At 40.9% G+C, this 19,203-nt stretch overlaps 1 protein-coding gene across 2 annotated transcripts in view; it reads left to right on the top strand.

Annotated features, from left to right (window-relative positions):
• Positions 1–1,856: 1,856 nt before the first annotated feature.
• Positions 1,857–19,203, top strand: part of GLS (glutaminase) — a 267,993-nt gene continuing 250,646 nt past the window's right edge. For both annotated transcript variants that reach the window (XM_075285137.1, XM_075285138.1), the window contains exon 1: positions 1,857–2,251. In XM_075285137.1, coding sequence (XP_075141238.1) covers positions 1,968–2,251 — 284 coding nt within the window. In that variant the 5' untranslated portion in view covers positions 1,857–1,967. The remainder of the gene's footprint in view (positions 2,252–19,203) is intronic.

The raw sequence follows: 19,203 nt of genomic DNA, 5'->3' as shown, positions 1-19,203 counted from the left end.
CATCACTTGACTCATGAGCAGCTAAGTCAGGGCTGTGGCCACAAAGAATTGAATAAAGTAAGATAGTGGACAAACAAAGCAGTTTTGCTGAAGCAATGTATTTAGGAAAAGTCTTACATCCACATTAACAAGCAGTATAGATAGGATCCTTGTGATGGGACAACCCCTTTAATCTTTGTATATTAAAGGGGTTGTCCCATCACAAGTATCCTATCTATACTGCTACTAATTACATTGAAGCCAGCAGTGCCGGGAGCGATGCTGCTATTCTGGGGGGGAGGGGGGGAGCGGAATATCAGCATCGCTCCTGCTGGCTTCATGCAGGGCAGGAGCGTAGCGATGTCGCAGGCACCCGTGCTGGCAACCCTCCCCGGCATCCGCCTCTCTATTACAGCGGATGCCGGGTCTGTATTGCATTGTGAAGGCTGTACGTCCGATGCCTAGCTGCATAGGGAGTGCACACGCAGGGCCAGCGGCATAGAATCGATGTCTTCTCGCCGCTGGCTTTGCATATGTAACCCCGCCCACCAATGACGCAACAAAGCAGGAAGAAAGAAGACTGGTGAGTATGCGACATGGGAATACCCCTTTAATCTTTGTAAGTTGTATTGTACAAAAGTGTAATATCATACTATCTTCTTTTATTTTTGTGTAATCACGGCTTTTTTCATATTGTAAGCCCTCGCGGGCAGGGCCCTCTACCCCACTGTGCCAGTCAGTCATTGTTATGCTAGGTTCACACCTGCGTTCTCCTGTCCGTTCTGAGCTTTCCGTCTTCTGCATGCCAGAAGTCGGAAAGCTCAGACCGGGTCCGGCCGTGAGCGGCGGTGAGCGTTTTATGCTCTCCGCCGCAAAAACAGATTTTTTTATCCGGACACAGAGTACTGCATGTCCGACTCTGTGTCCGGATTATAAAACCCGGTTTCGCGGCGGAGAGCCTAAAACGCTCACCGCCGCTCACGGCCGGACAGCTTTCTCACCCATTCAAATGAATGGGTGCGAGAGACTCCTGCAGGTTTCCGTCTCCTGCCTCTGTTTTAGGCAGGAAACGGAAACCTCAAGTACGGAGACCCGAACGCTGATGTGAACGAGCCCTTAGTATTATATCTACCTGTATATTCTGTGCACTGTATGTAACCCCCAAATGTAAAGCACCATGGAACTAATGGTGCTATATAAATAAATAATAATAATAAATAATAATAAAGCATTTGGTGTTGCCTTCTTTAAAGCCATACCCGACCCCTTAAAATAGTTGGCAAAACAGCATGCTACCCAATTCCTCTGTGTTATCGCCTTTTCCCCATTCATGGTTTATCAAATTCCTCTACTTTTCCAGGATGTTGCCCCAGCACCATTTCAAGCCACCTAGATCTCCTATCTTATGTGCATACTGTCTCCTGCTGTGTAGGGTGACATGAGCTACCATGACTAGGAAAGGAGGTAGTAGTGTCAACATTTAATAAGAATAAATATAAGGAGCAAAAACAGCTATTCAGCCTTTGATCTTTTAAGACAAATTACAGGATAGTACCTTTCAGAGAGATAGTTTCTGATCGCCCTAACAACACTTTTCCATAAACTATGCCCCTTTTTCGTTTGGGTTTTGTGGATTTGTCCTAACAAACCTGGGAGGATTAGCAAGCTTAGGTACCTGATCCTTACGTCTCTAATACCTCCCACTGCCAAAGCAGAACGTACCTAAAATGAACTTCCGAGGTCTCATCCTAGTTAGCCCCTCCTATTTGTAAACGGAAAAGCACGAGAACACCATAACCCTCCCTTCCCTTTTAATTGGCAGGAATAGATCTCCTCTATCCACCAATCGTGAAATTCTAAATTGACAGCTACCACAGTCAACCAATGAGAACAGAACGCAAGGTTTCCACCGCCTCACAGAAAGCGGATTCTACAAGGCGACTCCCTGTATGTTTATATCCAGGCATTAGGGATTGTAATTGCAGATAATGAACATGATTCGTTTTGGAAGATCGTTTTATCTTCAGGTCATAATTCTAAACAACAAACATTACTGTAAAACTACAGCGTCGAAAGTGGGTTTAAACAGCGAAGGAAATACTGGTTATGGAGGAGGTGTCACCAGCGCCAGAACGTTATGGTGGGCTCGGTTATCCCAATATAGGCGCTTCTGCTCTAAATCTGAAGACTCTACAGAACATGACGGTGTACAGAAGGTCACGTCAGGTGTGGGTAATGCGAATACTGCGACAAGTGATCCCAAGGATGACAAGTAAGTAATGGGAAACGAATACCTGGCACTAAAGGCCTGTACTGTGCAGTGTGGGTCACACGTCACCGATGGAGTAACGGGAGGTTGCTAAGTACGGTATGCGTTCGCCTCTGTACTCCGATTTCACAGTCCGTGTAAATTAATCGGTGTGTTACATTACATTTTACATTTCGTTTCCCCTGTGTTTTTGTAGGGTAGTGATGTAGTGTGAGCGTCCAATGCAATTCTACAAACAGAAGGCGTGTCTGTATTCTTTCTTTTGTGATGAACAGCATCTTGTTCTACCTACCTGTGAATACCTAACCGCTTCCTATCAAACTCACTATCTGGCTTCCTAACTGTTGATGGACACTTCTGTTTGCCCCCAGTTTTGTAGATGTGGATGAAGCTTGCAAAAACTGCACTGCCCTCGTTAAAAAGCTATGTCAGTGGTGTACCTATGTACATGAATAAATATACAGCAATTAAAGGGATTCTATCATTAGAAACCCTCTTTACAATAAATTCATGTAGGAATAGACTTAAGAGGCTATTCTTCTCTTACCTTCATTATTCTGATCCGCACAGCTGTTCCTAAGGAGTTTCTTCTTTCTTGCTTATGCAAATGAGTTTTCTCGCAGCACTGGGACATATGCAGTCGGACATTTTCCAGTGGCCTCTCCCGTTCAGCCCACAAGAAAATGGCCAACGGACATGTGCAGTCGGCGCTTTTGGACCCAGAAGGAGCGCAAGAGAAGAAGGTCGGAGACGGTGAAGAACATAGGTTGTCTCTGGAGAGTTTTCAAGCAGCATTGGGGACGCCCCCAGTGCTGCGAGAAAATACATTTGCATAAGGAAAAAACATAAAATTCCTCAGGAATATCGTCGCAGATCAGAATAATAAAGGTAAGAGAAGAATAGCCTTTAAGGCTGTTCCTATGTGTATTTATCGTAAAAAAAAGGGTTTCTAATGATAGAATACCTTTAAAGGGTTTTTTCAAGCAAAAAATGTTTTATTTAAAAAAGGTCTGTAAATGCTATTAATTGGTTAATAAATGTAACCAAATAACGTTAGCAGTGGTTTGAGTGAGTTCTGTGCTTCTCTGGGATCTCTTGGCATCTTCCTTATTTGTTTACATTGTATACAGTAGGTTCCACACTAGCTTCCTCCCCCCTGTAATTTATAGGTGAGCAAATTAATGAATTCCTTGCATTGAAGTTACAAAACTTCAGTGGAATTCTTACAGACTAGGCACACCTACACATCTGGTCGCTGCATTCAGAGGATGTAATATTTGCTTAGGGGTTCATGCTAGGTTGTATAGGGGTTAATGCTGGTTGTATAGGGGCTAGACCTAGGTTCACAGGGTGTACTGGGCACTTATGCTCATTTCTTAGGGGTTTCTTTACTTACCTGTAGCAATGTCAGTGAAGTTCTCTTTCATCCACTTCAATACATGGCCTGGATCGCTTCTCCGGGTCTTCTGTGCAGCCCTGTGTAGAGAGGACTGCCTGATCTCAGGAGAGCATGCAGCAGAAGCAGCTCGGACACTGTCCACTGCTAATTCGACAGTGTAAGACTGACGTAGCTCTTGCCTTTATAGTCAGAAACGCCCTTCTAACTGTAAAGGCTTAATTAACATACAGGGCGCCAGAATTAACGGGGCTCAGAGCTCCAAAACGAGGGGGGCTAGGGAGATAATTCAAAGTGCACCAGAGTCTGTGCAGCTGAATCCATAACATGGTGCAGAAAGCTGCACAGGCTTGGAGTGGTGAAAGGTCCTCTTTAACTTAGACAAGTGATTGAGTTTATTTTTTCGTAACTCATTGTACTTCATGTCAGTAGTAAATTTTGGTCGATTATGTTTTGTCTTTGATTATGAAAAAATAGGAAATTTGGTGAAAATTTTGAAAAAAATGCAGTTTTCAAACTTTTAAATTGCAAGCCTTTTAAGTGGAAAGCCATACTACTAGAGATGAGCAAGTAGTATTTGATCGAATACCTCGCTCCCGTAGGAATGCGTGTAAGCGGCTGAACACCAAGGGGTTAAGCGCATTGAATATTTGATGCACTTAACCCCTTGGTGTTCGGCCGCTTACACACATTCCTATGGGAGCGAGGTATTTGATCGAATACTACTCGCTCATCTCTATATACTACCCAAATTTTTTCATAAATTAACCATGTTTCTGATTTATCTAGCGTTCAAATTTTAATTACCCTTTAATTTTTAAAGATATTATAAGGCTTAAAAGTCAAGCAGTACTTTTCAAGAAAATTTCCAAAACCCATTTTTCAAGGGACTAGTTCAGTTCTGAAGGGAACTTCCTCTCTAATAAACCCCCCCATAAGTCACCCCATTCTCAAAACTGCACTCCTGAAAGAATACAAAACATCAGTTAAAGTTTCTTAACCCTTTCAGCATTTCACAGCAATTAAAACAAAATGGAGGTCAAATTCACATTTTTCAATTTCTGTCACTAATATATTCATTTAGCCCTAGAATTTACTCATTTACTGAGGGTTGAAAGAGAAAATGCACCACACAATTTAAGCATTTTGTGCCAACTACAAAAATGCTCCACGTGGTGTATGGGCACACTGTAAGGTCCAGAGCGGAAGGATCGCTCTGGGGATTTTGAATGGCAAATTTAGCTGGAATCTGTTTCAGGCACTTGGCGAGCCCCTGAAGTGCCAGAACAGTAGAAACCCCTCCCCCCCCCCGCCCAAAAATGACCCCACACTGGGTGGGTGGTTACACACTGGGAGAGAATAATAGTTGGAGGGTAGATTTTTCTGTAATTGGTTTTAGTTACCATGTCACATTTGCAGATGCCTTGAAGTGGCAAAAGAGTAAAAGCCCCCAAAAATGTGACCCTATTTTGGAAACTAGACCCCTTGGTTTCAGTGACATTAGTGTTAAATTGCACCCCTTAAAAAAATTATCAAGAAGTATAGCAAACATTTGGATGCAACTTGTATGACAATAATTTATTTTCCAGAAATTACTGCACAACCGAATGAAAGTAAATCTATGCAGAGTATATGATGGTATAAGGAGGCGATATTCCATGGAAAATTAATTCTAAAATTAATATTCCATGGAAGTGTGGTACAATCTAAAGCACTCCTACATGCACAGGCCATGTTTATCAGGGCAGGTGTCACACATATAAGTGGTGTCTTTCCTTATTCCTCTTTTGTAACACACTCTGCATCTTTTTTTGGCTTTTCCCTTTTTAGCAGTTTTTGGGGGACTGCACTGGGAAAATGTTGCCCTGGTACAATACGGGAACCTTGAGTTTCAGAAGTACTGGGACCTGACACTTCTAGGACCCCAAGTATCAGGGTCTTGATAATTGCCTCCTGAAACTCAAGGAAAGTTCCTGTGTGGCCTGCACATCGTGATAGCACGTAAGAATTATATATTGCCATCTGAACCATGTGCATGACCAGCTTTTTGTACCTCTCTTGTTTTTCGCGTGGCACTGTATGTCTTTAGGACTCGATCAGATAGCTCAACCCCTCCCATCTATTTATTGTATGCCAGGATGCAGTCTGGCTTGGAGACAGTGGTACTGGTGCCACGCAGAGGGACAGGGGTGCTGTCGCTGCCATGAATTTTGGTCAGTACAAGGACCTCCCTCTAGTCCCTGACCAGCAACATATTTTCATTGCAGACGGCACTACTCTCACCCTTTCTGAGGCGCTGCACAATATGTGCCCTAGGGAGGCCTCTTTGATTTCTGTGCACTGTTCCACAAGCTCCTCTGGAACTCAGGGACTTAAAGAGTGGGATGCTGGTGTAAAAGTTATCCACATAGAGGTGTTAACCCTTGTCCAGCAGTGGGTGCAGCAACTCCCACGCTATTTTCCCCACTAACTTCTAGGATTGGGGGGCATTCTTGGGGCTCAATCTTGGTGTCCCTTCCTTCATACACCCTAAACTTATAAGTGTACACTGAGCTGCTCTCACACAGTTTTGTACATTTTGATGCCATACCGTGCCCGCTTAATGAGCAGGTGTTGGCAGAATTTTAGCCTCCCTTTAACCGGTTAAGGACTAGGCTCAAAAGTATGTTAAAGACCAGGCCTCTTTTTTCAAAACTGACATGTGTCACTTTAAATGGCAATAACTTTGAGACGCTTTAACTTACACAAATGAATTTGAGATTGTTTTCTTGTAACACATTATACTTCATGTTAGTGGTAAACACTAATCAATATTTTTGCATTTATTTATAAAAAAAACTAGGAAATTTGATGGAAATTTGAAAAAAATTGCAATTTTCAAAATGTGAAATTATCTGCTTTTCAGGCAGATAGTCATACCATCCAAATACATGAATAAATATTATCTCCCATATCTCTGCTTTATATTGGCATCATATTTTGATTGTCTTTTAATTTATTTTGGACGTCACAAGGCTTACAAGTGTAACAGCAATTTTCCAGATTTACAAGAAAATTCTCCAAACCAATTTTTTAGGGACCACTTCAGTTCTGAAAGTAATTATAAAGGCCTGTATAATAGAAACCCCCATAAATTACCCCATTTTCAAAACTGCACCCCTCAAATTATTCAAAACAGCATTTGGGATGTTTGTTAACCCTTTAAGCATTTCATAAGAATAAAAATAATATGGCAGTGAAATTTAGACATTTCATTTTTTTTCACTAATACATTCATTTAGACCCAAAATTAACACATTCACAAAGGGTTAAAGGAGAAAATGCATCTGACAGTTTATTGTGCAATTTCTCCCGTGCACAGAAATACCCCACATGTGGGTGTAAACTGATTTTTGGGCACACGGCAGTGCATGGAAGGGAAGGAGCGACACTGGGTGTTTGAACAGCAGATTTTGCTGGAATAATTTTCAGCGCCATGCCTTATTTGCAGAGACCCTAGAGTACCAAAACAATGGAAACCCCCCAAAAGTGACCCCATTTTAGAATCCACACCCCTCACAGAATTCATCAAGGGGTATAGTCAGCATTTAGACCCTACAGTTGTTTCACAGATTTTACTAACATTGGGATGTGTAAATGAAAAATTACTAAAATGTCACTTTATCTCCAAAGTTTTCATTTTCACAAGGGGTTAAAGGAGTAAAAGCCCCCCACAGTTTGTTAAACAATTTCTCCTGAACACGGCAATACCCCATATGTGGCTATAATCTGCTGTATGGGAACATGGCGGGGCTCAGAATGGAAGGAGCGCTATTTTGCTTTTGGATGGCAGATTTTGCTGGAATTATTTTTAGGTGCCATGTCGCATTAGCAGAGCCCCTAGAGAACCAATACAGTGGAAACCCCCTAAAAGTGACCCCATTTGGGAAACTACACCCCCCACAGAACATATTAAAGGGTAGAGTGAGCATTTTGACCCTACAGCTGTTTCACAGATTTTATTAACATTGGGCCATGAAAATGAAAAATTACTTTTTTTCCAACAAACTGTCAATTTAGCCCCAAATTTTTAATTTTCACAAGAGGATAAAGGAGAAAAAGCTCCCTAAAGTTCGTTACACAAATTCTCCTGAACACAGAAATGCCCCATATGTGGTCATAATCTGCTGTATGGGAACATGGCGGGGCTCAGAATGGAAAGAGGGCTATTTGGCTTTTGGAGGGCAGATTTTGCTGGAATATTTTTCAGGTCCCATGTTGCATTTGCAGAGCCCCTAAAGTACCAATACAGTGGAAACCCCCTATAAGTGACCCCATTTTGGAAACTACACCCCTCATAGAATTTGTCTAGGGGTAGAGTGAGTATTTTGGCCTCACAGGTGTTTCACAGATTTTATTAACATTGGGACGTGAAAATGAAAAATTACTTTTTTTCCCAATAAATCGTCCATTTAGCGCCATAGTTTTAATTTTGCAAATAGTTTAAGAATTAAAAGCCCCCCACAGTTTGTTACACAATTTCTTCTGAACACGGCAATACCCCATATGTGGCCATAATCTGCTGTATGGGTACATGGTGGGGCTCAGAATGGAAAGAGCGCTATTTGGATTTTGGAGGGCAGATGTTGCTGGAATAGTTTTCAGGGGCCATGTCGCATTTGCAGAGCCCCTAAAGTATCAATACAATGGAAACCCCTCAAAAGTGACCCCATTTTAGAAACTACACCTGTCAAGGAATGTATCAAGAGGTATTATCATTTTGAGCCTAAAATGCTTCCCAAAAATTTAATGTACAAAATGAAAATTGAAATTTTTAAAAATATGCCATTTCGGTGCCCAATACGTTGCACCCACTTTGTGTTGTCAGAGACCTGCACTCCTAAAACTATTAAGGGGCCATCCCGGGGGTCAAAAAATTATATATGTGGGTGTAAACTGCTGCTTGGGCACACAGCAGGGCTCAGAAGGGAAGGACCACTGTGCGTTTTAGCTTTTGGGGTACAGATTTAGAGGGACTTTCTGGGTGCCATGTTGTTTTTGCAGAGCCCTGGAGGTGCCAGTAAACTGGAATTCACCAAGAAGTGACCCCATTTTGTAGGGGCAATTTTAGGGTCTCTGCAAATGTGACATGGTGTCCAAAAACGAAGAATCTAAATCTGCACTCCAAAAGCACATATTGCTCCTTCACATCTGCGCCCTGCTGGGTACCCAAATAGCAGTGTATGCCCACATGTATGACACTGGTGTACCTCGGATAACGGACTTAATACCAATATGTGGGTAGAATCGGCTGTTTGGGCACAGCCGGGGACAGAAGGGAAGGAGCGCTATTTTGGTTTTTGGAGCACAGTTTGGTTTTTGGACGTCATGCCACTTTTGCAAAGCCCCTGAGTTGCCAATAAAGTGGAATCCGCAGACATGTCACCCTATTTTGGACACTACCCCACTGATGGGATTTATCAAGTGGTGTAGCGAGAATTTTTAACCCTTGAGTGTTGCATTTATTTAGTTTCCAGAAATGAAATCGCAACTGATAGAGAAGTTAAAAATGAAAATTTTACAGATTTGCCATTTCAGCGTGCAACATGTTGTGCCCGACTTATGTCAGCAGAGACACTCCAAAAACTGTTAAACGGGTATCCCAGGCACAACAGCTTTTAGAGTGTTCATCTCTGATACAAGGTGGACACAACATATTACGCACTGAAAGGACGTATTCCTGGAAAAATGGTCATTTTCACCTCTCACAATCCGCTTCGTATTCATTTATGGATAATAAGTTATAGCAACACTTGGGGGTTAAAAATGCTCTCTGTACCCCTGGAGAAATCCTTCAGGGGTGTAGTTTCCAAAATAACGTCTCATATCAGGGGATTCCACTTTACTAGCGTTTCAGCTCTACAAAAGTGTCATGGCATCCAAAAACCAAACCGTCTGTGCTCCAAAAACCAAATGACCCTTCTTCCCTTCTGTGTCCGGCTGTGCCCTAATATCAGTTTATACCCACATATGACATTACGTGCATTATCCGGGGTACACCAGTGTCATACATGTGTTATACATGTGTCATAAACTGCAGTTTGGACGTACAGCAGGGCGCAGAAGGGAAGGAGCGCTATGCGGCTTTTGGAGTACAGATTCAGATGTTTGGTATCTGGACGCCATGTCATGTTTGTAGAGCCTGTAAGGTACCAGAAAAGTGGATTCCATGGGGTACCAGGAGTGACCCCATTTTGAAAACTGCACCCCTCAAAGAATTTAGCAGGGGGTGTAGTGAGTATTAGTATCCCGGACGTGACTGCACAGCGGATGGCGAAGAGGGAATATATAAGCTCTGCGGAGGACATTGCAAACACCAAATTCCCTACTATGTCCCAGTAGCTCCTATGATTGGGGGAGTCACTCTGGGGGTCACTCTGGGGGTCACTTCTGGTGTCTGTTCCCTCATAAGCTGTAAATCTGGGGTGTCCCCTGATATTCGCTTGCACAGCTTATATATTCCCTTCCTGACGCCGCCAGTTGTATTCTAATAATTTGGCGATTTTTGAGGGTTTTTGTCTTCACATTGTGAGATGCTATATTTTCTTTATTTTTCTGGTGACGCGGCCATATAAGGGCTTATTCTTTGCGGGATGAGATGCATTTCGTAATGACACCATTTTTGGGTGTCTACATCTTTATGAATACATTTTATTAACCCTTTTTTGCTGGATTTAAAAAAAAAAAATCAATCCTGGCATTGAGTTTTACTTTTTTAATTTTGCGCCATGCAGCGTACAGTATAAGTAACATGTTCCCTTTATTCTGCGGGTCGGTACGGTTACGGCGATACCTCATTTATATTATTTTTTTATGTGTTACTAGTTCTGCAGAGGAAAAACACATTTGGGGACATAAATCAATGTTTTTTGCATCGCATCTTCTAAGAGGCGTAACATTTTTATTTTTCAGTTGACAGTGTTGGTTGAGGGCTTATTTTTTGCGGGACAACCTGTGCTTTTTATTGGTACTGTTGTCGGATGCATATGACTTTTTGATCACTTTTTATAGCATATTTTGTATGGTGAGATGGCGAAAAATCATTACTTCCGGCGAGTTTTTTCCGTTTTTTTTTCCCGACGTTCACCGTGTACATTAAATATTATTTCAGTTTTATTGTACAGGTTGTTACGGACGCGGCGATACCAAATATGCATTGCTTTTTTTTAATTTTTAGTGCTTTTTTTTTTTATATAATTCATTTTGTATAGAAAAAAGGGATTTTTGGACTTTAGAACTTTATTACTTTTTTCATACACTTTTTTTTTTTTTTTTAAACTTTTTTTTTTACTTTTTCATGTGTCCCTTTAGGACACTTGAATCAGTTGATGCTTTGATGAAAGCATCAGCTGATTCAGCACAGTAGCAGACAGGACACGAGCAGGACATGAGCCTGCTCGTGTCCTGTAAGCTGCAGAGGAAGTGAGACACATCGCTCACTTCCTCCACCGCCTGGCAGGATCACCAGGTATGTGGGGGCTCCGGTAGTCTGGGGTCACTGGCCAGACCCCAGACTACCTTCTACTGACATCGGCACCCCCCGATCTCGCCGTGGGGGGTGCCGATCACTTTCAAATATCGGCGGATCCCTTTCGATCGCGCCGTGATGTTTGACGGCGCGATCGAAAGGGTTAACACGTCCAGTCGGACTCAGGGATATAGGACTCTGCAAACTTGGCGGTCAATGACTGTTCTAACTTTGTGTAAGCGGTCAAAATTTGGGGCGGGCACTGAGAATTATTATAATGTATGAATTTTAGGATACTTTCAAACCGCTTCCTGGACATAGCGATTCGATAGAGTGTAGTGTTGTGCAAGACGTCTGTACTGCAATACTGACGAATTTTAGGGTTTTTTCACTATGTTCATATGCAGAATAAGACCCCAGAAAATCTTAATTTCTGCTGCATTTACTGGTCCAGTTCTGGGGCCTGGCATAGGAAGGGTTGGCATGGCCAGTATGGCGTACGCCTCTTCTACTGAATACCTTCTTTGGGATGATTGGGACTGTTGGGACATATTTTTGTGCTTGTGGTGTTTTACTTGAGAATATAAAACTTTATTTCTTGAAACTTTATTGAAAATTCAAAGTGTGTGTGTGGGGGGGTGTTGTGCTTTAACTCATGTATTTTATGTATATATGCACGGTGTCTGTTTTTCAAATATTTTTTTTTCATTTTACCAAAAGTAATAAAACACAACAAAACTTGAAGGTCGTAAAAATTACAATTGTTTTTATTTTCAAACAGTTCTCAACATTACAGTACTGGCATCTTTGGAACCAGCCAAGCTGTACAAAAGCAGTGGAAGGTGTATTGCAGCTGCTCAACAGTCACAATAGGTTCACTATAGTGTCAACCTAACCGTTGTTCTGGACCAGAATAATGGATAAGCCGACCGCTACTACATCGGTCACATCACTTCACGGACCACATTGATTGTAATGCAATCCATTGAATGTCTGTTTTTTTTAACCCCTTCCCGACATCCGCCTTAATAGTACAGCGCTGCCGGGAAGGACTTCCTGAAAACCGCCGTACCAGTACGGCGGCTGCATGGTGCACCATGAGCTGCGGGTGTCAGCCGTAATATACGGCTGACAATGCTCTGTAACACCCGCAGTCGGAACTGGGTCCGATCGCGGGTGTTAACCCCTGAGATGCCGGCGGTCAAACAGACCGCCGGCATCTCCAGGTTTTCAGTATGTTATGGAGCCGATTGGCACCCCTGCGCCGGTTTCGGGGGGTGTCAATGTTCTTAGGGGGCAGCCCGGGGTCTGATCAGTGACCCCGGGTCTGCCCCATCACTTACTCCCTCAACGTACCTGGTTGATCCTGCCCAAAAGAAAGCTGTCAGCCTTGTGCGTCTACACAGGCTGACAGCTTCCTATACTCTGCAATACACGTGTATTGCAGCGTATATCTATTGAAGCAGAGATCAGCAGATCACTGCATCAATCCCTCATGGGGACTGAAAAAAAAGTAAAAATAAAAAAGTTTAAGTTTAAAATAAATTAGAAATAAATGAAGCCCCAAAAATCCCTTTTTCTCCATATAAAATGTTTTATTATGTAAAATAAAGAAACATAGAAAAAAAATTACATATTTGGTATCACCGCGTCCGTAATAACTTGAACAATAAAATTAGAACATTATTTATCCCGAACGGCGTAAAAAAAAAAAAAAAAAACGTAGAAAACCGCTCAAAATAATGATTATTCACCACCTTTCCCTTACAAAATGTTCAATAAAAAGTAATCAAATGGTCAGATGAAAACCAAAATGGTACCAATAAAAAGCAGAGGTCATCATGCAAAAAATAAGCCCTCAACCAGCTCTGTCTATCGAAAATAAAAATGTTATGTCTTTCAGAAGATGGTGATGCAAAAATAATTGATTTTTTTCCCCTAAATTAAATTTTATTCTGCACAAATAGCAACGTATTAAAAAATAATATAAATGAGGTATCGCCGTAACCGTACCGACCCGCAGAATAAAGGTAATGTGTTACTTATGCTGTACGCTGCACGGGAAAAAAATAAATGCTAAAAAGCAATGCCAGAATTGATGTTTCCTTTTACATCCCACCCAGAAAGAGTTAATAAAATGTAGTCAATAAGTTACAGGCCCCAAAATGTTGGCATTGAGAAGCACATCTAATACCGCAAACACCAAACCCTCATATGGCCACATGGCCAGAAGATAAAAATAAAAATCTAGCTTGTACAATATGAAGACAAAAACCCTAAAAGTCACCAAATCATCAGAACATAAGTGGCTGCGACTAGAAGGAAATGTATAAGCTGTGCGAGCGTTTTCAGGGGACACCCCATATTTAGGGCTTATGATAGAGAAGACTCCAGTGCTGATCCCCCAGAATGCCCCTCTTCCCCGTCCGTGTCATAGGAGCTAGTGGGAAAATAGAATAGGATTTGGTGTACCCAATTTACTCCGCACAGCTTACACATTCACTTCGGGGTTACTAATGCTTATTACATCACTTGATAAATTCTTTGAGGGGTGCGGTTTTCAAAATGGGGTCACTTTCTAGAGGTTTCCACTGTTTTGACTCCTCAAGGGCTTTGTAAATGCGACATGGTTCCTGAAACTGATCACAGACGGATCTGCCCTCTAAATCTCCTTGGCGCGCCTTCCCTTCTGCGTCTCGTGGTGCGTCCATATATTAGTTTACACCCACAAATGGGGTACTATGGTAGTCGGGAGAACTTGCATAACAAATTGTGGGATGCTTTTTCTCCTTTAACCCCTTGTGAATGTGCAAATTCTACGGCTAAATGAAAATATTAGTAAAATAAAATCAAATTTGAAAATTTCACCTTCATTTTGTATTAATTCCTGTTAATAATAATAATAATAATAATAATAATAATAATAATAAATTTTATTTATATAGCGCCAACATATTCCGCAGCGCTGTACAATTTGTAGGGTTCAAATACAGACAGAAAGATACATTACAAAGAAAATCGTTTCACACAATGGGACTGAGGGCCCTGCTTGCAAGAGCTTACAATCTATGAGGTAGAGGGGGTGACACAAGAGGTAGCAGGGGCGGTATTGCTTATGCAGAGGTCAGACACTTTTGTAATAGAGGTGACTGTCATTACACAAACATAAAACTTTATGAGCCGTCAACAGTCGTGTCCTTTTAACATGTGGATGGAGCTTGGACAGATAAAGTTATCCTGAGATGACATCATATCATGTGGGGTAATGTGGGAGCGGGGACAGAGGAAGGTTAAGGGTTTACGTTAGAAATTGTGATAGGCTTGTCTGTAAAGATGCGTCTTTAGTTTACGTTTGAAGCTGTAGAAATTGGGAGTTAATCTGATTGTCCGGGGTAGAGCATTCCGGAGGAGTGATGTAGCTCGGGAGAAGTCTTGTATACACTGTCTGTTAAGCACTTATAGGGTTAAAATACTAGGTATCTGTTGCTTTGGCTTATTTAAGGGGTGCAGTATTGAAAATGGGGTGATTTATGGGGGGTTTTAATACACGGGTCTTTCAAAACCCCTTCATAACTGGATTAGTCCCTTAAAAAATGGGTTTTGGAAATTTCTTGAAAATTTTGAATATTGTTCTTTCACTTGTAAACCTTCTAATGTCCGTAAAAAACAAAAGGGTGACTAAAGTTTGATGCCGAAATAAAGCAGAGATCTGGGACATGAGATTTATGATAGAATTTTGGCGGTCTGACTATCTGTATGCAATGCACATCATTTCAAACTTTATAAAAATGCATATTTTTAAAAATTTCCACCAAATTTCCTATTTTTTCATAATTAAACACAAAACATATCAACCAAAATTTACTACTAACATGAAGTATAATGTGTTATGAAAAAACAATCTCAAAATCACTTTGGTAAGTTAAAGCATTCCAAAGTTATTACTGCATAAAGTGACACATCAGTTTTGAAAAATCGAGTTTGGTCAGGAAGTCAAAAAGTGCCATCGGCGGGAAGGGGTTAAATTGGAACTCTTTAGCAAATAAATGAAGCCAGCTGCATCCAGAATGATGATGAAGAGTTCCGTGGTAGATAAAATATAACTTTTATTCCATAAAAATAAAAAGGTTACATAGCAACCATGGTGTAGGTCTAATATAAAAAGCGACGCGTTTCGGGACTCTCGTCCCTTCCTCTCGGCTCAAACATATCACTCCCTATACTCCTTTTAAACCACTACATCGACCTGACTCCACCCTCCACTCATCTATTTAACCCCATATCTACCACACATTGCATGTTGAATAACAATTATACAGATTTTATCTTAAAGACAATATAATTCCCAATGCGTACAATAACAACAATACCTTATGAGCGAAGTAACATACAAAAAAATATGTACATTTTTTTTATCAATAATACATATACCACGGAAAAAACGCTAGTGTGAAAACATTTCAATACTAATAAACCGGTCAAATGTGAACATATCCCTGTAGCAAACCACTACATCATGATTATAGCGACTATGTGATTTAAAACTCCATACTACAAAATCCAGACCACACAAACTATAAGAAATGTAAATCTGTACTTACTTTACTTTACTGTTGTCGGGGGAATCATAATACCCCAGAGATATGCTGTCTGTAAAGGAAAATTAATTAACAGGCCAAGATTGGCTACAGCCGATCTTTGACCTGGAGAATCACGAAGACACATGGTGTTTGGTGTATCAAGGTGGATTCTAATTTAATGGTGCACAAAGGTGGTTTAAATACAATACAGACAAGAGCAGGTTGGACTATTCTAACATGGTTGGCATAAAATGATTGGTTATAAGATAAACCTGGCACATGACTATTGGCTGAGGCCTCATGTATTTTGCATCTCATTACAGCTTAATGGACTTTGTACTTTGTCCTTAAACAAAGAAAGTTTCAAAAACACTTATGTGTGAACTAACAGCTTACACTATGTCTATATGCATATATCATGGAAACAGAGATAAGATGTCATGTTGGTGCTAAATGAGTCTGTGACCTCCATATACCATGAAGATAAGATATACAAATAGCCAGCTGCGACTTACTTACACAGTTTATGTGTGAAAGGTTACAAGATGACTGACAAAATACAAAGATGGAGGATTTGACTCTAACATTCCCCCATTTTGAGATGGTTGAATACAGGAATTCATATTTAGGTACTTCAGTGACCTAATGTCTACTGCCGGACTTTACCAGATTCCCCTCATATGTTCCTGTATTCTAACCTAATCTCAATCATAGTTCTGGCCTTTTATATCTTGGTCTGCTCATCCTTTTGTATATGTTTTGTATTAAACAAACAAAATGAAGATAAGATTTTTACTACAACTTGCTGATATTTACTTGTTTATACTATGTATTGTTCCTAAAATATGAGGTGGTATCTTCTTAACTATATACTTCAAACATTTCCTGTTGCGTCAAAGAAACAGCTATATATAACATGACTTAGGCTAATATGGGGTTATGAGTACATATCCTACAATCTGACACATTCAGATCTTTGATCAAAATCATATGATGTTTAAGAAACTTATTGTCCCACTTCATATTTAAATGTTCTATGCAGGCTTATCGTCAGGACCATCTGTAACAGCATTATCAGGAGAATCTTCATCGCTTTGTGTGTAGATACTTTCTTGCAATATGAAGCATGGATACAATTAGGCTCTCCTTCAAATTTCACAGAAGTACTGGTTATCATCAGCATTTGGAATGGACCATCAAATCTTGGTTCCAAGGTTTTTCTCACGTGTCTCTTTATCACCATCAATCTCTTGGTTCAAATGAATAGGTCCCGCCTACTAACTTAAAATCTGAGAAGGAGAGAAAACTCAAAACTATACATTAGTCAAATGTTTTTGCCAATACATCACATAGTCAGTCAGTACACCATACCACATCTGTAGGAGTTGCCAAGAATACAACCCCCAAAGAAAGTTTGACATGGGCTAAAGCCAATTCTTCTCTTAGGAGGGTACCTTACAGAAAATACCAATACAAGTGACACACTACTTCTTCAGTAGCCGTCTATCTGCAGCCCTGTTTGTGATGGCTTTCTTCACCAGATATGCCCCAGGCCATCCTGAAGATAGATAACTATACACACAAGCACGTACTTATACCGTCTCACCTTTAGTAACTGCATATAGTTAACCTGCAATCTTTGGAACGGGTACAAGGGCTCTGGGCCTGGCTCTGAGAAACTTTTCACTTTTTGGCCTACTTTGCATTTAACATATGCCATACAGTGTCTGTAGTGATGTTAAATCCTGCAGCCGCCCATCCTCTGCTCACCAGGTCACACATGGCTACTTCTAAACACTGCTTTATGCCATCAGTGGGGACAATGCACTCAGTAAATATATTCTCTTACCACCGGAGATCAGGACTTGTACATCCTCTTTCACTGTAGTCCTGGACCATTTTTGGTGCCTCAGTGTTGCAAAACCTGAAAAGAGAGCTAAAAGGGGGTTTGGGTCGAGTATAGTGACCACTTATCAGTAAGGCATATCCCCTAGGCCTCTGCAACTGGGTTAGTGGCAGTGTCTGCCCACAAGTTACCTCTACTTTCCTTCGTATCAGCCTTAGTGTGTGTCCTGACTTTTGACTATACCCACCTATGTGGGGGTGGCAGCATCACTACCTGAACAGCATGGAAATCCTTTTAAGCTTAACATTGACCCTACAGAAAGCTCTCGCTCTCCAGATTGGACCATAGTCCCACTATATCAAACACCTACCCTCAGACATTGTACCCTGTCTCAGTGATGGCTTCTAGTTCAACTTCATGAGCTGAGACGCATACAGTTCTATAATGGTTCTACTTGTGCTTGGTTTTACCCTTGGTTTACCTCATATTCAGTGACCATGACATATCTGGTGCAGAATCCACCATCATTCCCAAATCGAGAATCATCTAAAATAAAAGAACTCTCATCAGTGTTAACAATAGATTCATCATTTATTAACCAAATCAGCAAAAGTAAAATTAATTTTAAGTTATCTGACTCTCCTTACTCCTCCCCTGAAACTATTGTTAACAGGTTAGATGGGACTTGTAGTCCAGCACAGAATGCAAAGCTTACATTAGAAGACATATAAAACACACTGCAGTCTGAGATGTCCAGCCATTGTTATCTTTGTTTCCAATACAAGATTTATTACCCCTTGTCTTATCATGGAAGCAGCTGCGCTGGCTCTCCCCACATTTGTCATAGCTGTAGTACTACATATCCCAGCAGACTTATTTATACAATCCCAAGTAAATTCAGTTCTCTAAAGCTTCTAAACACTCCAGAAATTCATTGAGGTAAGTAAATACTCAAAATATATCAGCCATTACAGAGCAGATATGCGAGTGACTTCTGATCTACTTAGACAGCTATGTAGCACCTTGTAGCAAACAATGACCCAGAAACACCACTTTAACTTTGTAGAACTGCAATTTATCTTTACCTGCGTGTACATATTAGGGGTGTTCTGTGCCCCTTGTGGCAAGATAGTTCACATGTATTGCCTACCCCTATGGGGCCTAATCCCATATCAGAAAGAACATCTGAATAACTTTTTCACACAATAAATCCCGATTGTTAACATTTATGGATTTATAGTATAAACCGATAACAAATATTTATGTTACAAGTGTAAAGCCCATGTGATATATTTGATACACATACGCACCAATACACACTGAGTACATAATACATGTACATGGTATATCAAGTACATCTCATTTACACCAGAACACACATATATATTCAACAATGGAAAGAACTTTTATGCCTCCCTTTCATATCTACTTGTCACCACCCTCTGTGGTTATCAGCATTCAATATCTGCTTGCTTTGGAGACTGAAAATGTAACAATACAGACATGGACAAACAGAACATGTACACATAGCAGACACATGTAACATGTACATATAACTGACACACATATATGGGCCCATTCACTTTTCTGAACCTTCCATACAAACATGCAACGTCACACTGGAGC

The sequence above is a fragment of the Leptodactylus fuscus genome, chromosome 8 (genome assembly GCF_031893055.1).
Source record: "Leptodactylus fuscus isolate aLepFus1 chromosome 8, aLepFus1.hap2, whole genome shotgun sequence".
In the NCBI taxonomy this organism is placed as follows: Eukaryota; Metazoa; Chordata; class Amphibia; order Anura; family Leptodactylidae; genus Leptodactylus; species Leptodactylus fuscus.
This window is presented reverse-complemented; position numbering and strand designations above follow the sequence as displayed.